The 18,258-nt window shown below is 37.2% G+C and overlaps 1 protein-coding gene across 1 annotated transcript; it reads left to right on the plus strand.

Moving 5' to 3' along the window:
• The first annotated feature begins 531 nt into the window (after positions 1-531).
• LOC307121193 (uncharacterized protein) lies at positions 532-10,627 on the plus strand. Its single transcript, XM_079808685.1, has 3 exons — positions 532-994; positions 1,969-2,147; positions 8,649-10,627. Exons 2-3 carry the CDS (start codon positions 2,114-2,116, stop codon positions 9,725-9,727), a joined length of 1,113 nt encoding a protein of 370 aa, XP_079664811.1. The 5' UTR covers positions 532-994; positions 1,969-2,113; the 3' UTR covers positions 9,728-10,627.
• Positions 10,628-18,258: the final 7,631 nt, after the last annotated feature.

Below are 18,258 nucleotides of genomic sequence, written 5' to 3' on the forward strand. Positions count from 1 at the left end.
TGAAGAATGTTTGTAACCAAGCAGAGAGAGCAACCATTGACTGCCATAGTAGGGGAAAATACTATGGCAGTCAATGGTTGCATATAATCCGCTTGGTTACAGACATTCTTCAATCTGAACAAAGAAACTCATACAGGTTTGGAACAACTTGAGGGTGAGTAAAAGATGACAGAATTTTCATTTTTGGGTGAACTACCCCTTTAATAGCATTTTTTCCCTTTACATTACTTTTACTTTTATACTTTAAGTAGTTTTGAAACCAGTACTTTTACGCTTTTACTTGAGTAATAAGCTTGAGTTGATACTTCAACTTCTACAGAAGTCTTTTTAAACCCCATCTATACTTCTACTTGAGTAATGAATGTGAATACTTTTGACACCTCTGGTTACACCCCTATTAAATACGGATAATTGCTCACTCAAACCCCTTTATCTAATCCTCTCCGACTCGCGTAACCGTCATGTTTGTAGTTTTTTAACACTTTTTATCCGCGTTTGTAGTTCTAATCGAATCCTCGTCCATCTCGCAATGGGTTGTGGGCAATATCAGCCGTTAGGAGAGTGCGCATCGATCTAAACCATCCGGGAATCTTTGGAATACTCTTTTCAACATACTACGATTTGGGACATTAATTCTTTTTTCGAATACTTAGTACGGATAGTATGCGAGTTGGGACGCAGTGTAACACCGTGACAATCAATGTCGCCTATTGGACGAAATAGCGATCATAAATGCAAAAAAAGTTGCTTGTCATGATTTCTTAACAAGCAAACCACTTTTTTAAAATAAGCCCAAAGTCGCGTGTTATACGCGGACTTGGCAATTTTGGACGTCACCACTCGCGCGCTCCAGTTCATTCATTGTCGAGTCTTCTGAGGTAAACTGTTTACACGGTTTGTTTAAGCAACATTTTACGGGGTTTATGAGTGATTTTCATCAGGCTCTGCGGTTGTCTGCTCAAACATTTGCCTTTTTCTCTTCACATACAAAACGGTAAGATGCTAGCCAACTACTTTTTGGTTGTTATGAGAATGTATGCTATTTATTTATGGAATCGAACTGTAGAGTCATAAACAAATTACAATGGATGATAAAGACATTAGTGTATGTATTCATATTACTGCTATTTTATCTGTATCATTAGAGAAATAATAGCGATATTGCAGCACTTTCATCATATGTTCAGACTCCAACAATCTGTTTCTAGCTCAGAATAGTGTGAATAAAGTGAGATGATCTGCTGCTGATCCTGAATGGCTTGTTTAATGAGTATTGATAGTCTATGGCTCATCACTATTATCAGAGCAGCTGAAAAGCCTCTTTATTTCATGTCAATAGATCCTGTTTTCACCTCATTCATTATGCTGATGTCTTCACATCTGTACATTGACACATTAAGCTAATTTTATTGGTGTCAACAGACTTAAGAAAACGACACGATCAGCTATTGAGACATCTACAAGATATGTAGCTAAATTTCAACATTTATTTAATTAATCTCCGATAAACCACGTTCATATAACACGATAAACAAAAACAAGTTAAGTTAAACTTGGTGCGTTATTTTTTTCTTGCAAGTCGGTATGTATTTTTCTAAGTTTTACTCTTTCATTTTTATTCTTACATTGTTTATATTTGGTATATGTTAATTGTTGTGTTCCTTCATTTTTTTCTAATATGAGGCAAGATGTAGGATTAAAGTTTGTGGATTAAATTCTTAGAAATAATAAGAGATAATTTGTGAATTAATACTTTTGAAATTAATACACGTGTGATGTGTGGAAGCAGCTGCAGCGCGAGATATCTCTGGAGAATGATCAAGGAAACACAGACACAGTGCAGTAATATAACATTCTCAAATTTATTAAGGATGAAAGGTCAGAAAGAAATAGTAACAATACTTAAAATGTGTGAGTAAGTATAAAAACATAAACTCAAACTCAGTGATTTGTTCTTGATTTTGTCAGATCTGCTCCTCCTGAAGCTCCTCCCACTGCAATTCACCAATAAATGCTGGAATATTCCCATCAGCCTACAAGTGAAGACGAGCATCAGACCATCAGGAAGAGCTGAAATCGGCAAAGACAGAGTTTATTGAAGGACAGTGAGAACATGAGAGATCCAGAACACACTGAAGAACAAAGAGGTTGGTGTTTATTCCTGATCCTTCATTCATGAGCCTGAAGAACAATAAGGATAGAAAATTCATCAGATTTAGGGTTTGTAGTAGGAAAATCTCAAGAGTTGTGAAATATAATTAAAGCAGTTTTTTTAAAACAAGGATGTAAGAGAAACTTTCAAATCTGAAGGTCAAAATAAGTATTATCTGAGCTGTTTTATTTTGCAACCATGTTACCAAAAGGTCTCAATACAGTTCACAAGCCTGTGATTTGGTGTTTTTTAAATGTATCAGATAAATACAGTTTTGTAACGGGGTTACAGATTTAGCATCAATCAAGTAAAACAGATTTATATAAATTAAATAATGTATTTTAAAGAAGTTTTTACACATAACTTTGGTGACGTGGTGTAGTTTGTTTAAAAACAGAGTTTTAAAATTATAGCATTATTTCAGATTTTTAAAATGTTCATATTTTATGTAGCTGCATAACTCGTCAGATATTTAACAGCTCTCACTTCAAAAACGTGAAACGTGTCCTAAAGGGAAAGGGTGATGGAAAAAATATATTTCAATGTTTTTGCGTTCTTTAGGGTTGCAAATGAACAAAGACATTTGCTTTCCTGTTCCAACCCCCTCTTTCCTACCACAAGGGCCGTTTGTGATCGTAAAGGCACAGAAGTGTGGTCTGTTGGCCAAGATGTGTGTACATCTGAGGTTTGCTAATCGTCACACCTTTAGTACTGTAATCTGCTGATTGGTCCGTTTAAATGTCTCACATTTGGTTTCAGTCACATGGTCAAGGGAGGGATAAAAGAAGATTGTAAGGCCCTGTTTGCACCAAGGTTATTTTCATAAATGAAAACTGAAACTAAGACTAAAACTATTGGTCAAAAAACATTTTCGTAAACAGAAATAAAATTAAAAAATCGTAATAAATGAAAAACTAAAACTAAACGAAACTAACAACTCTTACTGAAAAACTAACTGAAATAAAATAATAATTAGCAAAAATAAATATTCGTTTTCGTATTTAATAAACTCTCTTTATTGTGGCGGAAAATCTCACCTGCTAGCCTACATTGTACTACTGAAGAAATAATCTTTAAATAAATAATCTTTTAATTGTTTTACAATATTTCATCTTTAATATGAATGAGTTTGTCTGGAATTTATCTTTTTTACTTTTATATTTTTACGTTGCATTTATTTGGTTCAATCTCAGACCATTGTTTGTCGTATAGGTCATAGTTTGACTCTTAAAGGTGAAGACTCAACTTTATGCATGCATTTGTAAGATTCCCCTCTCCGTTAAACATGTTTTGTTGGACTGTCCTGGGTTAAAACAAGAATGCTCTTTTTATCAAGTTATTCCACTTAAGGACTTATTTAGTAAGATTATGCATGAAAAGGTTTTGGATTTTTTTATCATAAGTTGATTTAAAACATCTTGTATATGACTTGTCGTGTTTGTTTGCTTGGTTTTATTGTATTTATATGATATTTGTATTTTTGTAATAGAATTTTTGCCATGAATATTGCCTTAGATGCTGACATGGCATTAAATAAAACAATCTGTATTCCATTATTTAATTTTTATTATTAAGATGTCTGCACAAGAGTTAACTCTAATCTGTGCAAACATTAAACTTTGCTGAAATTAAAAATCTTGATTTTTGGTCTCTACACTTTGTGAACTTGTATTTTTAGAGTATATTTAAAGATAGGTACTCTTACTCAAGTACATTTCTTGTAAAAAAACTGTACTTTTACTTCGTTACATTCGGTGGCGTTCCTCCGCTACTGTCAAATATAATTAATTAAAAAAAAAAAGAAATATTTTTAAATAAGTTAATATGACTTGTCCGCAAGTCTCGCGAAACGTTGGAGAGGCTGCTTCGCAAGAGGTGGCTACGCTTGTAATTAACGCGCGTTTAGTCGGAAGATGATGGCCGAAGCAGAGGAAGTGTGAGTTACGGGAGGCAGATCACCCGTGGCCGCAAGTTCAGTCTATGTTTTCACTCCAAGATGTCAAACAGAATAGTTTCATAATGCGATGCATGCTGTGTGCACCAAAACGAACTGACATCTCGGCATACAATAATTCCAGCTCCAACCTGAAAAAAACATGTAGCGGTAAGTGCCACAATGATGCCTATATTTGAACACTATTAATGGTAATTTGGTAACTACGGGCACTTTTCCCTTATTGTAATACTATTTCACACACTGTCCGAGTGTTTTCCTCATATGCGCTGTTGGGCAAGCAATGACAAATCGTTTGAATCCTCCAAACAACACACGTCCACGTTCACATCTGCACATTTACATGTCCTTTTTTTCACAAAACTAAACAAATGCAAGACGTCACATTATTAGGCTATTCAATTTATGCACAAATCTGGACAGACACCTGTCTGAAGTGTAGAAAATAAATTCAAATAAAAACAGGATTGTATTTTATTCCTACCTAAAGAATGCATATACTTATAAAAAATAAAAGAACAAAGTATGTTTTAAAAAGAGCTCTGGTTAATGCAGCACACCATTAATTTACACTGTTTAACCATAAATCACACACACACACACACACACACACACACACACACACACACACACACACACACACACACGGAGAGGTCAACCTTTCAAGGAGAGGTGTGTGAAAGCTCTCCAAATAGCCTGAAATCCAGGGTTTTCGCTTCTTATTAATCAGATCGAAAGTAACTAGTAACTAACTTGAGTAGTTTTTTCATCGAATACTTTCTTACTCTTACTCAAGTAACTATTACGATTGTTACTTTTACTTGAGTAAATATTTCCGTAAGTACTTGTACTTTCACTTGAGTACAGATTTTGGCTACTCTACCCACCTCTGGAGATGCGTTATGGTTCTGCTGTGATCTTTGTTTGGAAACAAAAATTGCATCTAAAATAAGTGCTGGTGAGCCCCCCTCATGAGGGTAAACATTATTTTCATTATGTTGTGAGGACTTTATGCTTCCATTAGAGGGTTTTTTGAGGATCATGGGATCGTGTTAGGATACTACAGGGCCTGTAGTTCCCCGGTTGGGTGGCTAGAACGATTTATTGAGATATCACTGTGTGGTTCTGTGTAGAACTGAAAGCTTCGCTAGTAGAGAACAGCAGCCGTTGTGTTCATCTGTGTGAAACAGTTTTTACCTCCTCTCTATGGGAAAAACGAGTAGTTGAGGCCACCGCTCATTCCCGCAGACATGTGGCGTTTTATTAGGCGAGTGGGTTTCTCCTAGTTAAACAGGAAAGCTCGTAGCCACCCCAGGGTAAAGCGTTAGCGTCCCCTCTAGAGGAAACTTATAGACGGGAGTGTGAGCTCAGGCTGACGCGTGAACCGAGTGAGATCTATGTCCAGCTTCCAATAACAATATTAAGGCTGTGCCAGTCAGTACTTGCTGGTTTTCCAAACTCATATCTCTGCATGTGAAGATGCCGATTTAGCCTATATATACGCGTACATGGGACTGGACTGAAGTACGAAGCCTTCTTTACATAAATAGTAGTGATGCACCGATCATGATTTTACATTGCCGATTCCGATTTTTTTTCAAGAAAACTGGCCGATTTTTTTATTTTTTTATTTTTTTTACACAATAAAAGAATGAAAGTATACATGAACAAGATGTTTATTTGGAATTTAACAGGCTAAATTGGCTTTTGGCTAATGAAAACAAGTGCGCAATCTGAAATTAACAGGAAATTGAATTGCAAATTAAAAGGCTGAAAGGTGAAATTAAAGGCAACAACTGCATATTCTGCAATCCAAACAAAGATGTTAGCCTACTTAAATCAGAATTTGTTTTTTAATTCAGTGTAGAGAAGTCTTTACCAGTGAAATTAAATAAAACCAAAGTATATAATTGTTCCAAAATGTTCAATCAAATGAGAATGAGGCCTATCTGAGAAATGCGTCATGGAGGCACACACGGAAGACAAAAACAAGTTGGATAAAGGTGTTATTTTGATTTTTTTTTTGCGCACAAAAACTATTGTCGTCGCATCGTAAAATTATTGTAGAGTCACTGTGGTGAGATGGACTTTGTAACGACGTTTTAAGTGCCTTTTATGGGTCTTGGGAGTGTGAATGTACTGAATGCCAATGGAGGCCTATCTGAAGCCTTTCTCAGCATCAGCTTTACACTAAAATATCTTCATTTGTGTTCCGAATATGAACGGAGGTCTTACGGGTGTCGAACGACATGAGGGTGAGTAATTAATGACAGAATTTTCATTTTTGGGTGAACTAACCCTTTAATACCAGGTGTAAACAGGGTCTAACTGTTGCTCTGACTCTATCTGAGCTCTGCCTGACTCGAGTGGTCAATGGCATCTCTCTTTCTCTCTATTCCTTTATAAGCTTATACTTAATCTCTCTTTCAGATAACATTTTACATATGTTTAAGGTAAAATTTATTTTTATCATCGTAATTGTAATTTGTCCCCATGTCAAATGTAACTATAACTAAATACTGTTAAACACTTTCAATTATAAATGATAACTAACAAGATTTGATTCAGTAACATTAAACATTAACATTGAAGTGCTACCTATTGCAACATGATATAGCCAAAAATTAACAATGCTCTCCCATATATTTTGCTGTCTTATTTCTGTCATTGGCAGTGGTGGGTGGTAATAGACAAGAAACATGTAGTTTTATCATGCTGATAATGTGTCTTTAGTCATTTGACAATCCTAAAGTCTGAACCACTGCCTGAGGCAAAACATATTGCAAATCTAACTAGGGATGGGCAACAGTGGTCGAGTAATCGAGTACTCGAACGTGACAGCGATCATCGATCATGAGAACGATGATCGCCCTGAAAAAAAAATATTTGTCTCTTTTTTATTGGTTATTGCATCGTTTTGCGGAGGTCTGATTGGTTAGCGTTTTACAGCACGCCTCCAGACCGCGGCGAAATAAAGGCGTGCACTGCAGTGATGTCTGGAATCATGATGATCATTGAATGGTTAGTGCAAGATGTGCAGCGCCAATCTGTCACAGCCTACATAGCATTATAATGAAAACACGATGGAAATAGAATGCTGTAAATGATCTGTGCTTAGTTCCCCGTGTATCAGCTGATCCACAGAGAAACTAGCGGGAACACTCAGACTAGCGCGTGAAGTTCATGTGAGCATCCGCGTCCTTTTCTGCAGATGCACGTTGTAAGATACTTTTATGTTGTCTATATCTGATTAATCAAATATAAGAAGCGTTTGGTTGAGCTTAATAAGCTAGAAAAGCGCTGCCGTTATACCGGCTGTTGTTCATTCTCTTCAGTTTCAGCTCAAACGCATATTACATGCTCGACATGATGGTTTAGAGACGGTCATATTCTTTTCAGATAGGCTATTTCTTTCTCAGAATCATTGATATTAGTAATGCAGCACTGCTATACTGTTCTCGTATTTTTTAACAGTAGACCTAGTTTATTTAAAGCTGTTTTTCGCTATGAGTTTGAAAACGCGCAGTGATGTCTGTAAACGCTTCGATCATGAATAATAAAATTAAGTGCATGATGTGCAGAGTCAATCTGTCAAAGCATTATAATGAGAACACGATTTTAATAAAATGTTTCTGTGTGCTTTCGTTGTCCGTGTATCAGTGTTGTTAAGGGAAGAGCGCATTCAAAATGTTCCGTTTCAAACCCTTCGCCTGTAAAATCTAGCACGCTGAAGTTCACGTGCGCATTCACGTCCGTTTGTGTTGATTTATGTCGTAATAGGTTCATAATAATCTTCATATTAATATTGATATATGGTGCGTTTGGTTGAGTTTATTAACCAGCTAGCAAGCTCTGCAGGGTGGTGTTATTTCACAGTTTCAGCTCAAAGGCAATGCTCGATATTACTGACTTGGTTATTTGAGACGGTCATTTTATAAAGATGTTTCTTTTTCAAAGACATTTATGCATCATAATCTAGCAGTTATTTTTTGTTTTATATGTTCATGTTTTCATATACCCGTTTTCATGTCACGTTTGTATTTGTCAACAACCATTTTCATAACAGTATTTTCATTATCTCAATGACGGACATGCCCCGCCCCCTGCACATGCCCCGCCCCCAATTACTCGAGTACTCGTTTTTGAGACCTATCGATGATCGAAATGAGAAATTGACAAAAATGCCCATCCCTAAATCTAACACACAGTCTCTACGGGGAACATAAAACTATTTGTGTCCAAATAGTGGAACACAAAAGCTTTGAAATGATTAATTTTTCCTTCCATCATAATGTCTAATGAATAAAAAAAGTATGTTTAAAAATGTGTAGTTCATCAGTTTACTGGGATATGCACAATATATGGAAGCATTCATGGATATAATGGATCAAAATCATCTTAATCTTGTATAATAGTTTGAACACAACTCGATACTTTCTGCTATTACATCAGGGTTTATATATACATATATATTTATATTATTTCACAACATATTTTTCTTTTTTATTGATTTAATGAGCATTTTTTTAACTTTAATTTCAGACCTCATGAATGACAATGAGGAGAATAAAGAAGTGAATGAAGTGGAGACAGAAAGAGCTCTCAAATCTTTCACCTGCCATCAGTGTGGGAATAGTTTCACACGCAAACAGAGTCTCATGATTCACATGAGAATTCACACTGGAGAGAAACCATTCACATGTGATCAGTGTGGGACGAGTTTCACACGCAAACATAGTCTCAAGATTCACATGAGAATCCACACTGGAGAGAAACCGGTCACATGTGATCAGTGTGGGAAGAGTTTTAGACGACAAGAACACCTTAAGGAACATATGATGATCCACACTGGAGAGAAACCTTTCACATGTGATCAGTGTGGGAAGAGTTTCACACAACAAGGAAACCTTAAGACACACATGAGCATCCACACTGGAGAGAAACCATTCACGTGTGATCAGTGTGGGATGAGTTTAACATCCAAAAACAGTCTCGAGGCTCACATGAGGATCCACACGGGAGATAAACCGTTCACATGTGATCAGTGTGGGAAAAGTTTTAGACTACAAGGAACCCTTGAGAAACACAAGATCATCCACACTGGAGAGAAACTGCATGAATGTGATCAATGTGGCAAAACATTTTTGATGGCTTCATACCTGAAGTTGCACCTGAGAGTTCATTCACAGGAGAAACCACATTCATGTTCTTTGTGTGGAAAGAGTTTTTCACATCTGCAGTATTTAAAGGTTCATCAGAAAGTACATACTGGTGTAAGAAATCATATGTGCTTTGAGTGTGGGAAGACTTTTACTAGAGCTCTAGATTTGAAACGGCACCAGAGATTTCACACAGGAGAGAAACCATACAAGTGTTCACACTGCGACAAGAGATTCAGTCATTCAGGAGACCTGAAAAAACATGAGAGGATCCACACTGGAGAGAAACCTTACATGTGTTCACACTGTGACAAGACATTCAGTCGGTCAGAACATCTGAAAACACACGAGAGGATCCACACTGGAGAGAAACCTTACAAGTGTTCACACTGCGACAAGAGATTCAGTCATTCAGGAACCATGAAAACACACGAGAGGATCCACACTGGAGAGAAACCATAACACTGCACTGCATGTGGGATGAGTTTTACTCAATCATCTGCTCTACACAATCATGCCAAAAGTAGCTTATTTTCAGTCCAACACTTCAAAGTGTGAAGCCGCGTCTCTTCCCTATCAGTCTGTCCTGCCACAATGAGCGACAGGACAAAGAAACATCTAAATTTGTCACAGTGAGTAAAGTTCATCTTCAAGACCAGGAGTTTCAACTGAGATTCATATCAACTTGCTTAATATAATAATCAATATCATTTTGCTTTGTTATGAGTTTCATTTTATGCACATTTTTGTGTAGTTGGTTTATGCTTTTATAAAGGAAATCATTTTTTACAACTTTTTACAAACTGTTCTTGCTCAAGAATCTGAAGAGGCTGATTTATTTTTTAACTTGGTTTTTTTATTGTTTTCAAATCAACTAGTTATTCTTACACTTATGGTGTATTTCGAAAGTGCATATGCAAGATTTACTGCTTTGCAACTGACCTTCACTTTTATTCTCTTGAGATGCTTTGCTATCTTGTTAATATATTTCTCATTCGTTTCCAGTTTTACTTTTTTTATTTGCTGCACCAAACATTAAACTTTTATTGTCTGCTCCTAATTGCATCAAGAGTAAATAATTTCATAATTTTGATTACATCTAAAAGACAAAAAAATATTATGATTGCTTTTGGGGCTTTCCGTGTGAGAAGGACAGAGGATGAAGATGCCTTTCATCAACTAAAACTCCTACCTACAGTGCACCTGGAAAGTATTCACAGTGCTTCACTTTTTCCACATTTTGTTATGTTACAGCCTTATTCCAAAATGGATTAAATTCATTATTTTCCTCAAAAACAATACAAACCATACCCAATAATGTCAATGTGAAAGAAGTTTGTTTAAAATCTTTGCAAATGTATTAAAAATAAAAAACTGAAGTAAATCACATGTACATAAGTATTCACAGCCTTTGCTCAATACTTAATTGAAGCACCAATTACAGCCTCAAGTCTTTTCGAGTTTGATCCTACAAGCTTGGCACACCTATTTTTGGGCCGTTTCTCCCATTCTTCTTTGCAGGACCTCTCAAGCTCCATCAGGTTGGATGGGGAGCGTCGGTGCACAGCCATTCTCAAATCTCTCCAGAGATGTTCAATCGGGTTCAAGTCTGGGCTCTGGCTGGGCCACTCAATGACCACCCTTCACCCCAGTACAGAGGTCCAGAGCGCTCTGGAGCAGGTTTTCATCAAGGATGTCTCTGTACATTGCTGCATTCATCTTTCCCTCAATCCTGACCAGTCTCCCAGTTCCTGCCACTGAAAAACATCCCCACATCATGATGCTGCCACCACCATGCTTCACTGTAGGGATGGCAGGTGATGAGCGGAGCCTGGTTTCCTCCAGACAATTTTGTTTCTTATGTTCTGAGAGTCCTTCAGGTGCCTTTTGGCAAACTCCAGATGGGTTGTCATGTGCCTTTTCCTCGTATGGCCACTCTACCATACAGTCCTGATTGGTGGAGAGTTGCAGAGATGGTTGTTCTTCTGGAAGGTTCTCCTCTCACCACAGAGAAACGCTGGAGCTCTGTCAGAGTGACCATCGGGTTCTTGGTCACCTCCCTGACTAAGGCCCTTCTCCCCTGATCCCTCAGTTTGGCCGGGCGACCAGCTCTAGGAAGAGTTCTGGTGGATCCAAACTTCTTCCATTTACGGATGATGCTCTGTGCTCAATGGGACCTTCAATGCTGCAGACATTTTTCTGTACCCATACCCAGATCTGTGCCTCGATACAATCCTGTCTCTGAGGTCTAGTGACAATTCCTTGGACTTTACCTTGGACCTTTTTTTGCTCTAACATGCACTGTTAACTGTGGGACCTTATATAGACAGGTGTGTGCCTTTCCAAATAATTTACCACAGGTGGACTCCAATCAAGTTGTAGAAACATCTCAAGGATGATCAGTTGAAACAGGAGCACCTATTGGACGAAATAGCGATCATAAATGCAAAAAAAGTTGCTTGTCATGATTTCTTAACAAGCAAACCACTTTTTTAAAATAAGTCCAAAGTCGCGTGTTATAAGCGGACTTGGCAATTTTGGACGTCACCACTCGCGCGCTCCCGTTCATTCATTGTCGAGTCTTCTGAGGTAAACTGTTTACACGGTTTGTTTAAGCAACATAATACAGGGTTTATGAGTGATTTTCATCAGGCTCTGCGGTATTCGGGTGTCTGCTCAAACATTTGCCTTTTTCTCTTCACATACAAAACGGTAAGATGCTAGCCAACTACTTTTTGGTTGTTATGAGAATGTATGCTATTTATTTATGGAATCGAACTGTAGAGTCATATGAACAAATTACAATGGATGATAAAGACATTAGTGTATGTATTTATATTACTGCTATTTTATCTGTATCATTAGAGAAATAATAGCGATATTACAGCACTTTCATCATATGTTCAGACTCCAACAATCTGTTTCTAGCTCAGAATAGTGTGAATAAAGTGAGATGATCTGCTGCTGATCCTGAATGTCTTGTTTAATGAGTATTGATAGTCTATGGCTCATCACTATTATCAGAGCAGCTGAAAAGCCTCTTTATTTCATGTCAATAGATCCTGTTTTCACCTCATTCATTATGCTGATGTCTTCACATCCGTACATTGACACATTAAGCTAATTTTATTGGTGTCAACAGACTTAAGAAAACGACACGATCAGCTATTGAGACATCTACAAGATATGTAGCTAAATTTCAACATTTATTTAATTAATCTCCGATAAACCACGTTCATATAACACGATAAACAAAAACAAGTTAAGTTAAACTTGGTGCGTTATTTTTTTCTTGCAAGTCGGTATGTATTTTTCTAAGTTTTACTCTTTCATTTTTATTCTTACATTGTTTATATTTGGTATATGTTAATTGTTGTGTTCCTTCATTTTTTTCTAATATGAGGCAAGATGTAGGATTAAAGTTTGTGGATTAAATTCTTAGAAATAATAAGAGATAATTTGTGAATTAATACTTTTGAAATTAATACACATGTGATGTGTGGAAGCAGCTGCAGCGCGAGATATCTCTGGAGAATGATCAAGGAAACACAGACACAGTGCAGTAATATAACATTCTCAAATTTATTAAGGATGAAAGGTCAGAAAGAAATAGTAACAATACTTGAAATGTGTGAGTAAGTATAAAAACAAACTCAAACTCAGTGATTTGTTCTTGATTTTGTCAGATCTGCCCCTCCTCCTTCAGTGAAGCTCCTCCCACTGCAATTCACCAATAAATGCTGGAATATTCCCATCAGCCTACAAGTGAAGACGAGCATCAGACCATCAGGAAGAGCTGAAATCTGCAAAGACAGAGTTTATTGAAGGACAGTGAGAACATGAGAGATCCAGAACACACTGAAGAACAAAGAGGTTGGTGTTTATTCCTGATCCTTCATTCATGAGCCTGAAGAACAATAAGGATAGAAAATTCATCAGATTTAGGGTTTGTAGTAGGAAAAATCTCAAGAGTTGTGAAATATAATTAAAGCAGTTTTTTTAAAGGGGCTATATGCAACTTTTTCCCCAAAATAAACGTAACAATAGCCTTTTTATTTTACCATTTATAACTCAAACATCTCCTGATGAGCATACTGACACCTTGTCCGCTCACAGTGGGTGCACCTATAAGCCTGTATCCTATTTTTCCTATTTTCTGGCGGGTCGTCTTTTCCCGCGCTGTCTGCGGATGTGACGTCACCACCGCTGCGAGAGCGAGCAGAAAATGAGAGCAGTTCTATTTTTTGGCCACAGGTGTCAGTCGCGAGTTTAAATTTCAGAAAAACGCATATAGCCCCTTTAAAACAAGGATGTAAGAGAAACTTTCAAATCTGAAGGTCAAAATAAGTATTATCTGAGCTGTTTTATTTTGCAACCATGTTACCAAAAGGTCTCAATACAGTTCACAAGCCTGTGATTTGGTGTTTTTTAAATGGATCAGATAAATACAGTTTGGTAACGGGGTTACAGATTTAGCATCAATCAAGTAAAACAGATTTATATTAATTAAATAATGTATTTTAAAGAAGATTTACACATAACTTTGGTGACGTGGTGTAGTTTGTTTAAAAACAGAGTTTTAAAATTATAGCATTATTTCAGATTTTTAAAATGTTCATATTTTATGTAGCTGCATAACTCGTCAGATATTTAATAGCTCTCACTTCAAAAACGTGAAACGTGTCCTAAAAGGAAAGGGTGATGGAAAAAATATATTTCAATGTTTTTGCGTTCTTTAGGGTTGCAAATGAACAAAGACATTTGCTTTCCTGTTCCAACCCCCTCTTTCCCACCACAAGGGCCGTTTGTGATCGTAAAGGCACAGAAGTGTGGTCTGTTGGCCAAGATGTGTGTACATCTGAGGTTTGCTAATCGTCACACCTTTAGTACTGTAATCTGCTGATTGGTCCATTTAAATGTCTCACATTTGGTTTCAGTCACATGGTCAAGGGAGGGATAAAAGAAGATTGTAAGGCCCTGTTTGCACCAAGGTTATTTTCATAAATGTAAACTGAAACTAAGACTAAAACTATTGGTCAAAAAACATTTTCGTAAACAGAAATAAAATTAAAAAATCGTAATAAATGAAAAACTAAAACTAAACGAAACTAACAACTCTTACTGAAAAACTAACTGAAATAAAATAATAATTAGCAAAAATAAATATTCGTTTTCGTATTTAATAAACTCTCTTTATTGTGGCGGAAAATCTCACCTGCTAGCCTACATTGTACTACTGAAGAAATAATCTTTAAATAAATAATCTTTTAATTGTTTTACAATATTTCATCTTTAATATGAATGAGTTTGTCTGGAATTTATCTTTTTTACTTTTATATTTTTACGTTGCATTTATTTGGTTCAATCTCAGACCATTGTTTGTCGTATAGGTCATAGTTTGACTCTTAAAGGTGAAGACTCAACTTTATGCATGCATTTGTAAGATTCCCCTCTCCGTTAAACATGTTTTGTTGGACTGTCCTGGGTTAAAACAAGAATGCTCTTTTTATCAAGTTATTCCACTTAAGGACTTATTTAGTAAGATTATGCATGAAAAGGTTTTGGATTTTTTTATCATAAGTTGATTTAAAAAATCTTGTATATGACTTGTCGTGTTTGTTTGCTTGGTTTTATTGTATTTATATGATATTTGTATTTTTGTAATAGAATTTTTGCCATGAATATAGCCTTAGATGCTGACATGGCATTAAATAAAACAATCTGTATTCCATTATTTAATTTTTATTATTAAGATGTCTGCACAAGAGTTAACTCTAATCTGTGCAAACATTCAACTTTGCTGAAATTAAAAATCTTGATTTTTGGTCTCTACACTTCGTGAACTTGTACTTTTAGAGTATATTTAAAGATAGGTACTCTTACTCAAGTACATTTCTTCTAAAAAAACTGTACTTTTACTTCGTTACATTCGGTGGCGTTCCTCCGCTACTGTCAAATATAATTAATTTAAAAAAAAAGATATATTTTTAAATAAGTTAATATGACTTGTCCGCAAGTCTCGCGAAACGTTGGAGAGGCTGCTTCGCAAGAGGTGGTTACGCTTGTAATTAATGCGCGTTTAGTCGGAAGATGATGGCCGAAGCAGAGGAAGTGTGAGTTACGGGAGGCAGATCACCCGTGGCCGCAAGTTCAGTCTATGTTTTCACTCCAAGATGTCAAACAGAATAGTTTCATAATGCGATGCATGCTGTGTGCACCAAAACGAACTGACATCTCGGCATACAATAATTCCAGCTCCAACCTGAAAAAAACATGTAGCGGTAAGTGCCACAATGATGCCTATATTTGAACACTATTAATGGTAATTTGGTAACTACGGGCACTTTTCCCTTATTGTAATACTATTTCACACACTGTCCGAGTGTTTTCCTCATATGCGCTGTTGGGCAAGCAATGACAAATCGTTTGAATCCTCCAAACAACACACGTTCACATCTGCACATTTAAGGCCTGTACACACCGGGATGAATATCGCGCGCGCATATCGCCAGCGTTTTTCGTGCCGTTTTTCGGCGCGTCTTCAGTGTTCACACCCAAGCGATTTTCACTGGCGCTGCGCCGAGTGAACGTGCACATTCAGTCGATGCGCTCCCGGTACACAAGATGGTGCTGCGGCACTTTAAGCCTCTGACACTCGCTTGTCACACAGAAGGAGAAGAGAGACAGTATTTACGTGCTTGCCAAAACCATAGACATATTATGTCTATGGACAAAACCATTCACACACTTTTTGCTAACTGGCAAGCAGCATTAGCAGTTCATCTTCTTCTTTGTCTACTTACTACTTCTTCGTCGTATCAATGTGTGCACGGCAAGACGGTTTTGTGCTTGAGCGCCACCAAGTCGTGTTTTACTGTCACTTCAGCAGCTCCAGGCACGTGAACAAAAGCGCCGATCTCATTGGTTGGACAGTTTTTTACGCGCCGCGTCAAAATAAAAAAACGAACCCAAGGCGTTTTTTTAAAAATGACGCTTTTACGCCTGGCGTTTTGCGCGTCGGTGTGAACACTCACATTGGCGCCCATTGTTTAGTCCCGAGGCGTTAAACGTCGGCGATAAACGCGTGCGAAAATCGTCCCGGTGTGTGAACAGGCCTTTACATGTCCTTTTTTTCACAAAACGAAACAAATGCAAGACGTCACATTATTAGGCTATTCAATTTATGCACAAATCTGGACAGACACCTGTCTGAAGTGTAGAAAATAAATTCAAATAAAAACAGGATTGTATTTTATTCCTACCTAAAGAATGCATATACTTATAAAAAATAAAAGAACAAAGTATATTTTAAAAAGAGCTCTGGTTAATGCAGCACACCATTAATTTACACTGTTTAACCATAAATCACACACACACACACACACACACACACACACACACACACACACACACACACACACACACACACACACACACACACATGTTTGTTTTTGTGAAATGTGAGGACATTCCATAGGCGTAATGGTTTTTATACCGTACAAACCGTATTTTCTAACCCCTTACACTGCCCCTGCCCCTAAAGGAGACTGTGCAGTTCACTTTCTGTGAAAAAAAACTCATCCTGTATGATTTATAAGCATTTTGAAAAGTGAGGACATGGGGAACGTCCTCATATTTCACCCTCTTTTTGTAATACCTATGTCATACCCATGTCATTATACACATTTGTGTCCTGATATTTCACAAAAACATGCCCACACACACACACATACACACACACACACACACACACACACACACACACACACACACACGCGCGTGGTCAACCTTTCAAGGAGAGGTGTGTGAAAGCTCTCCAAATAGCCTGAAATCCAGGGTTTTCGCTTCTTATTAATCAGATCGAAAGTAACTAGTAACTAACTTGAGTAGTTTTTTCATCGAATACTTTCTTACTCTTACTCAAGTAACTATTACGATTGTTACTTTTACTTGAGTAAATATTTCCGTAAGTACTTGTACTTTCACTTGAGTACAGATTTTGGCTACTCTACCAACCTCTGGAGATGCGTTATGGTTCTGCTGTGATCTTTGTTTGCAAACAGTCAAAATTGCATCTAAAATAAGTGCTGGTGAGCCCCCCTCATGAGGGTAAACATTATTTTCATTATGTTGTGAGGACTTTATGCTTCCATTAGAGGGTTTTTTGAGGATCATGGGATCGTGTTAGGATACTACAGGGCCTGTAGTTCCCCGGTTGGGTGGCTAGAACGATTTATTGAGATATCACTGTGTGGTTCTGTGTAGAGCTGAAAGCTTCGCTAGTAGAGAACAGCAGCCGTTGTGTTCATCTGTGTGAAACAGTTTTTACCTCCTCTCTATGGGAAAAACGAGTAGTTGAGGCCACCGCTCATTCCCGCAGACATGTGGCGTTTTATTAGGCGAGTGGGTTTCTCCTAGTTAAACAGGAAAGCTCGTAGCCACCCCAGGGTAAAGCGTTAGCGTCCGCTCTAGTGGAAACTTATAGACGGGAGTGTGAGCTCAGGCTGACGCGTGAACCGAGTGAGATCTATGTCCAGCTTCCAATAACAATATTAAGGCTGTGCCAGTCAGTACTTGCTGGTTTTCCAAACTCATATCTCTGCATGTGAAGATGCCGATTTAGCCTATATATACGCATACATGGGACTGGACTGAAGTACGAAGCCTTCTTTACATAAATAGTAGTGATGCACCGATCATGATTTTACATTGCCGATTTCGATTTTTTTTCAAGAAAACTGGCCGATTCCGATACCGATTTCCGATTTTTTTTTTACACAATAAAAGAATGAAAGTATACATGAACAAGATGTTTATTTGGAATTTAACAGGCTAAATTGGCTTTTGGCTAATGAAAACAAGTGCGCAATCTGAAATTAACAGGAAATTGAATTGCAAATTAAAAGGCTGAAAGGTGAAATTAAAGGCAACAACTGCATATTCTGCAATCCAAACAAAGATGTTAGCCTACTTAAATCAGAATTTGTTTTTTA

The sequence above is a fragment of the Gobio gobio genome (genome assembly GCF_949357685.1).
Source record: "Gobio gobio genome assembly, chromosome: 24".
Lineage (NCBI taxonomy): Eukaryota > Metazoa > Chordata > Actinopteri > Cypriniformes > Gobionidae > Gobio > Gobio gobio.